The sequence below is a fragment of the Mustela putorius genome, unplaced genomic scaffold, assembly GCF_011764305.1.
Source record: "Mustela putorius furo isolate JIRA1106 unplaced genomic scaffold, ASM1176430v1.1 tig00000095_pilon_pilon_pilon, whole genome shotgun sequence".
Taxonomy (NCBI): Eukaryota; Metazoa; Chordata; class Mammalia; order Carnivora; family Mustelidae; genus Mustela; species Mustela putorius.
Window position 1 is genome coordinate 40,574,325 of NW_025421280.1, and position 6,438 is coordinate 40,580,762.

Below are 6,438 nucleotides of genomic sequence, written 5' to 3' on the forward strand. Positions count from 1 at the left end.
TGGCAGGGTACTCGCGTAGACGGCACAGCCCCTGCAAAGGCTGGGCAGTGAGAACTAGCGGGGATGGCAGGGGATGCAGGCCGCGCCGTCCCGCAGCCCGCGGAAGGGGGCGGGGACACCTGCTTATTTAGGTTGATGAACGGCGGAGAAACGGCCAGATCTAGAACAGGCTCTGACGCAGCTGGCCAACTGGACGGGGGAGACCAGGTGGAGCCGCGGGGTGGGAGCTGCCTCCGGAGGGGGTGGTGGAGATGGCGGGCAGGGAGCGAGCGCTAGGTCCGGATGTGGGGGGGCAGCCCGGTGGAACTGGACCAGAGGCTGATTCAGAAGGGCCCAACGGCAGGAAGGGGGCTGCAGGCCAATGGAGGGGCCAGGGAGTGGGAAAACCCTGATGCCACAGGGTCCCGCGCCAGAGCTGTAGCTTAGTTAGGTACATCCTGGTCCGAAGTACCACATGCTGGCCGGGTCATCTCCGCAGGACACAATTCCTTTCACTTGTAACACCAGCACGCACCGTCCCCCATCATACCTAATTAGCTGATAGAAAATCAAACTGCAGATTAACCATGTGACCACTGACCCCCTCACCCTAAGCCCACTCAGGTGGCCTGTGGTGGCCATGCTGGAAGCTTCCAGTGAAGGTTAAAGGCCCTAAAGGGGGCACAGGTGACACCAACGCTGCTGTCATGGGGAGGGTCCTCCTTATTTTTATAGAACACACGAGACTGAGAAACAAGGTCCAGGGTTGTGAAAGCACAGGCAGCAGGCCCCGTAGTCTCAGGGCGGGCCTGCCCACCCCCTCGTGCTGAGCGGGCACACCTCGGGCTAGTGCTCACAGCCATTCCCATGCCTCACAAGCTGAGGCCTCGGGCATCAGCCTGCACACGCCTTTTCTCCTGCAACAGACTCGACGGCCCAAGAACTGTCCACTTGTACGTTTTCATGTTCAGTCAAGAATCCCTTTCCAGCGAAGGCACACGTTCGCCCTGAGCAGCCTTCTCCCCCTCGCCAGTCTTATCCTGAGAACACGGCTTCTACTCAAGCTCGTTTAATTATGAAAATTCCAAAAAGGTGGGGCGCCTGGGTGGCTCAGCAGGTTAAGCCTCTGCCTTCGGCTCAGGTCATGATCTCGGGGTCCTGGGATTGAGCCCCACATCGGGCTCTCAGCTCCGCGGGGAGCCTGCTTCCCCCTCTGCCTGCCTCTCCCCAACAAATAAAATCTTGAAAGAAAAACAAAACCAAACCCGTAAGTTAAAAAAAAAAAAAATTCCAATAAGGAAAAATAAGATGAAAACAGGGAAGCAGAAACACTTAGCTCTAGGAACAGGGTTGCTGGGGGGGGGATGGGCATGTGACAGTAGGAACACTGGGGGTCACATATAATGGCAAGTCACGAAATTCTACCCCTGGAACTAGTATATCCCCCCGTGAGCCCTCATCTTCCTCTTGGCGTGGCACGAGTCTGAGGCCACACAAAGGCTTCTGCGGTTCCCAGCGGTGGGAGTACAGATGGTGGGGACCTCTCCCGGAAGCCGGCAGCTCAGACCGGGTCTCTGCCGTCCCGTGCTTCAGGGCTTGTCCCTGCTCACACGGCCAGAATCCGCGGCATGGACTCCCAGTTTCCAGCCAGCCTCTCCGCAATCTAACCCTAACCAAGGTCAAGGGACTGTCCCCAAGGCCCCCATCTCCTCACCTGGGCGCTCCAGGCCCCTCCTACCGGCCGGCACGGCCCTCCCTGGCTTCCCTCCCCCTGGCCGTGGAACCAACCACTGCTGCATGGCACCTCTGGGGGATTTAGAAAGGAAAGTTGAGCCCAAGTGTCACAAGCTTGCCTGTTCCCACTCGCGGCCCCATTTCTGCCCGGGCTGTCAGAGCACGGGTCCCAGGGAAAGTGCTGGACGGGCTGCAGGCCCACGTCTAGGCCGTCGGGTCTCCACACTGTGGTTCCTCTGCCCAGCCGGAGGGCCCTGGGCCATCCTGCCCTACCTCCTCCAAGTGTCGCACACTTCGGCCCCGGCTTCCTCACAACACAGCCGACCGCAGCGGGAGCGTTAACAGCACGAGCCGGTCACGCTGTCCTCCGGAGACGCGGCAGCCCGACCGGACGCAGTCTCACAAGGACGGGAGGCTGGCTCTGCGCCCCGCCAGCCTCCCCTCGACAGACGGACCCCTACCACTGCTGCTGGCCCAGCAAGCACCCATCCCTGCTGTCCCCAAGAACGCTTCCTGGGGCCAGAGCCAGGATACCGCCTTGCCTCTCCCCATATAGGATCCCTGTCCGCGAGTCACAGGAACCGCTGCCCAGTGACACCCGGTCTCCCGGGGCACCCGCCAACGGGGTGCGTGTCTCTCCCGCCGTGAAGGAGACAAACTGGTGCAGAAACACGTGAGGGAGCAGGGCTGAGACCCTTCGTCAGATGCTAAGGCGGTGCCGGGGGAGCCGAGCCACGGGGCGTCACGGGAGACCCAGGAGGCTGGAGAGACGCAGCAGCGCCAGGGACCCGGCGCAGGCGGGGGCAGCCGCAGGGACGGGAGAGGCCCGAGGTGTGCGAAGCCTCCTGCGAGCGCAGCGCCGGCCGCGGAGCCCACCCCCAGGACGGAGACCGCGGCAGGGCAGCTGCGCCGACTGGAGCCGGGCTGGAGGGTCCGCAGGCCGGCGGAGACCGCGCCGGGCCCCGGGTTGGCTCAGGGCGCCCGCGATCGGAGCCAGGCGCGGCCACACACCCGCAGCAGCAAGCCGGGGCCGCCACCGGCACAGGCCGCGCGCCCGCGGGTCCCGCACGCCGAGGGGAGGGGGGGAAGGACGGACGCTGGACGGCAGAGGAGGCGGGTCGGCGGCTTTATTGTGCGGCGGCTACTTGAGAGGGATGAAGCGCGACGAGTGCGTGGCCCCGATGCCCGGCCGGCCGTGCTTCACCGGCTTGTAGGTGATGGAGAACTCGCCCAGGTAGTGGCCGATCATCTCGGGCTGCGGGGGCGGGCGGGGCAGGGCGTCAGCGGCCGCGGGCGCAGGATCCGCGGCGCCCCGCCTGTCCGCCCGTCCGTCCGTCCTCGGCACCCCGCCCGCCCCCGGTACCCGGCCCCCCGCCCGCCCCCGCCCGCACGAACCTTGATCTCCACCTGGTTGAAGGTCTTGCCGTTGTAGACGCCCACCATGCTGCCCACCATCTCGGGCAGGATGATCATGTCCCGCAGGTGCGTCTTCACCACCTCCGGCTTCTCCATCGGCGGCGCCTCCTTCTTGGCCTTGCGCAGCCGCTTGAGCAGCGAGTGCTGCTTCCTCCGCAGGCCGCGGTTCAGCCGGCGCCGCTGCCGCGCGCTGTACAGCTGCATCAGCTGCTCGCTGCGGGCGGGCGCGGGCTCAGCGCGGAGGGACCCGGCCCCGGCCAGACCCCGCGCCCGCGCCCGGCCCCGCTCAGACCACCCCCCGGCCCCGGCCCCCGCCTAGACCCCCGTCCCCCGCCCAGACCCCCGTCCCAGACCCCGCGCCCGTCCCCCGCCCCGGCCCCGGCCCCGCTCAGACCACCCCCCGCCCCGGGCCGCCCCTTACTAGGACATGTCCAGCAGCTGGTCCAGGTCCACGCCGCGGTAAGTGAACTTGCGGAACGTGCGCTTCTTCTTCTGCTCCACTTCCGCCTGCGCGGGCCGGGGCGCGGGTCAGAGCTGGGCCCGAGGGCCGGTCCCCCAGCCGCCGCGGGGCTGACCCGGCCCGGCCTTCCCGCGCCATCCCGGCACCCGCCGGGCCCACCCCGCACCCCCAGATCCGCCGGCCCCGGAGGCTGCCGCAGCCGAGCGGCCTAACCCCAGCCGGCACGGCGCGGCCAAGCCGCGGATGGCGTCAGATGGGCCGGGAACAGCCGCGCCGACCCAAAGCACTCACCATCTTGTCAGCTCTCCGGAAAGGACCGCCCTCTCGGCGCCTGCGCAGTTATCGCGAGGGCGCCCGCGCGCCCCGCCCCCCGGCCGTCCGCGCGCGAGCACTTCCGCTTTCTGGTTCGAGGAGTGCGTCCTCTGCTGGCCGGAGGGTCGAACGCAGGCTGCGCAGACCGAAGGGACCGCCGGGCTTCTTTGGGGCTCTCACCACCGGGGCCAGGACTGGGCCGGCCGCCCCGTGTTTGGGACACGTGAGGCACATCGTTGCCCCTTCCCAAACCTCATATTCCTGCAACGCTGCTGCAGCTTAGGTGTGGGGTTCAGCCCCAGCACCGCGCGGGAGCTAGCACTCCAGTGGGGCGGCGGTCAGTCGGGGGCGAGGAGGAAAGCCCAGGGAGGCTGGGGAATGGGATGCGGGCTCTGCGGGGTGCCCCAGACGGCGCCCTTGATGGGGACCAGCCAGCCTTCAGCCCAAGAAGTCACGTAACCGCTGTGCCCGCCTAGTTTTCTGTGCAGGTCTAACAGGGTCAGCACGCCGGGGACAAGGGTAGAGCGATCACCCAGAGGACCACGGACGCACTGTGCACCGCGGCCAGAAGGGGAAGGGCCCCAGTGTCCATCCATGGATGGACACACACGGCGCGGTCCGTCCCCACTCGGGAACACGGTTCAGCCTCAGGAAGGGAGGGACCCTCACCCCTGCCACACGCAGAGGGACCCCAAGGACACGGGGCTCAGTGAGAGCAGCCAGACCCAGAAGGACCCGACCCGCAGGACCCCACTCCCAGGAGGGCCCCAGAGGAGTCCCCTCTGCACAGACAGAGAGGAGGGGGTGGGGATGGGGACAGAGACTCCCTCTGTGTGAGGGATGGAAGGTTCTGGAGTCGGAGGGTGGGGGTGTGAGCGTGCTTCATGCCGCTGAGCTGTGTGCTTAGAGACGGTTATGATGGCGAATCTTAATGTTTTGTCGGAATAAACAACCACACAAGCAAAGATACGGTTGTCGCTAGAGCAACCTCTAAGAAAAACTCAAAAAATGTGTAAAAAAGTCATTAAAAGAATCACAATGGTACACTAGGAAATGCTCATTTAATCCAAAAACATGCACAGAAGCATCCAGAACCAGGAAGCGGACACACAGCGGACAGAAAACAGGAAGGGCAGTGGGAAGCCCGATCGTAGGGCGCCGATGGAGCAACTCGGATGGCAGAGGAACCAGGCTGGGTGGGACCCATCCGAAGAGCAAGCAGAGACCCTGGGAGACCCGCTGGGTGCCTCAGCCCCGCCCAGCGGACCCCGAGGCCTGTTTCCCTGTGCAACCATCAGCCACGGAGCCTGGGACCCTTCCTAGCCTCAAGCCAGACTGCTGGGTAGGGTCTGGCTGAGTCGGGTGGCTTTGTGGGGAGGCGGCTGGCTGGCTGGCCTGGCGGGAACAGGAAGCCTGGAAGGAAGCTGGGCCTCCTCAGCCATTTCCACAACCCTGTGGGTAGAGCCCCTTCAACTACCAAATGCACAGGTTTGGGGACCTGAGGGTGTGCCCTTTGGGACAGGAGGGGGCGTGCCACGCTCACCAGAGCAAGGTGTGTTCCTGGAGCTGGAAATCCCTGCACGGTTTGCATGACGCCCTTTTGCCAGGGACACTTCCCTTTGCAGAGGATTAATTTCACAAAAGAAAAAAGAGCTAAGGGGGGTGCCTGGGGGGCTCAAGTCTTTCAGCATCTGCCTTCAGCTCAGGTCATGATCCCAGGACCTTGGGATCGAGCCCCACGTTGGGCTCCCTACTAAGCAGGGAGCCTGCTTCTCCCTCTCCCTCTTCCCCTGCTTGTGCTCTGTTGCTATTTCGGTCACGGTCTCTCTCTAGCAAATAAATAAGATTTAAAAAAAAAAATTTTTTTTTAATTGACCGTGGTCTTTAGAATAATAATGGCCTCTAAAAAGACTGGGATGTGGGACGTGTCCCCTCCCGCGGCAGAGGGGACCTCGTCAGGGCCGCGAGTCGGGGGTGACCCTGGGTTCCCGGGGTGCCCGGCGTCCTCCCCAGGTCCTCACAAGAGGGAGGCAGAGAGCGGGGGTCCGGAAGATGGGCAGACCCTGCGCTGCCGGCATGGAGGCTGGAGGGGGCCGCGGGCCAGGAAAAGGCAGGAGCCGGGTTTCCCTGGGGCCCGGGGGACCAGCCCCGCCAGCACCGGCCTTTTAGGAATTCTAGCCCCAAACCATCGGAGAAACAGTAAGTGGTTTCAACCCTAAGCTGGTGGCGGGCTGTAGCAGTGGCCCTCAGGCCCCCACACTGGAAGGGAAGCTTCACCCATTTTGCCCCTGGCTGATTCCCAGAGCAGCCTCCCCAAACGCCGGAGTTCCGCCCACTGTCACAGAGGCCAGCCCAGAGCCAAGTCCTGTGTGCAGGTGAACTCGGACTCCCCTCCCTGGTCGCTGACAGTCACAGCCTCTTCTGTCTGGGGAGAGGGGCAGTCGGGAGATTGGACGGGAACAGAACATCCCAAACATGGCTGGGTTAGCGGACACTGCTGGCCAGGCCCTTGTATAGGCAGGGGGTGGCCGCTGTGG

At 64.5% G+C, this 6,438-nt stretch overlaps 1 protein-coding gene across 1 annotated transcript; it reads right to left on the bottom strand.

Annotated features, from left to right (window-relative positions):
• Positions 1-2,825: 2,825 nt before the first annotated feature.
• On the bottom strand, positions 2,826-3,974 carry RPS15 (ribosomal protein S15). Its single transcript, XM_045087802.1, has 4 exons — positions 3,881-3,974; positions 3,551-3,636; positions 3,109-3,343; positions 2,826-2,968 (listed from the first exon to the last, which is right to left on the bottom strand). Exons 1-4 carry the CDS (start codon positions 3,881-3,883, stop codon positions 2,855-2,857), a joined length of 438 nt encoding a protein of 145 aa, XP_044943737.1. The 5' UTR covers positions 3,884-3,974; the 3' UTR covers positions 2,826-2,854.
• Between the last annotated feature and the right edge of the window lie 2,464 nt (positions 3,975-6,438).

What these genes read in the sequence shown, in the direction of transcription:
- RPS15 (XM_045087802.1), bottom strand. An exon ending in CAGCTGCTGGACATGTCCTA is followed by an intron (nt 3,344 to 3,550) that starts GTAAGGGGCGGC and finishes GCCCGCCCGCAG; the next exon opens with CGAGCAGCTGATGCAGCTGT. An exon ending in TCAACCAGGTGGAGATCAAG is followed by an intron (nt 2,969 to 3,108) that starts GTTCGTGCGGGC and finishes CCGCCCCCGCAG; the next exon opens with CCCGAGATGATCGGCCACTA.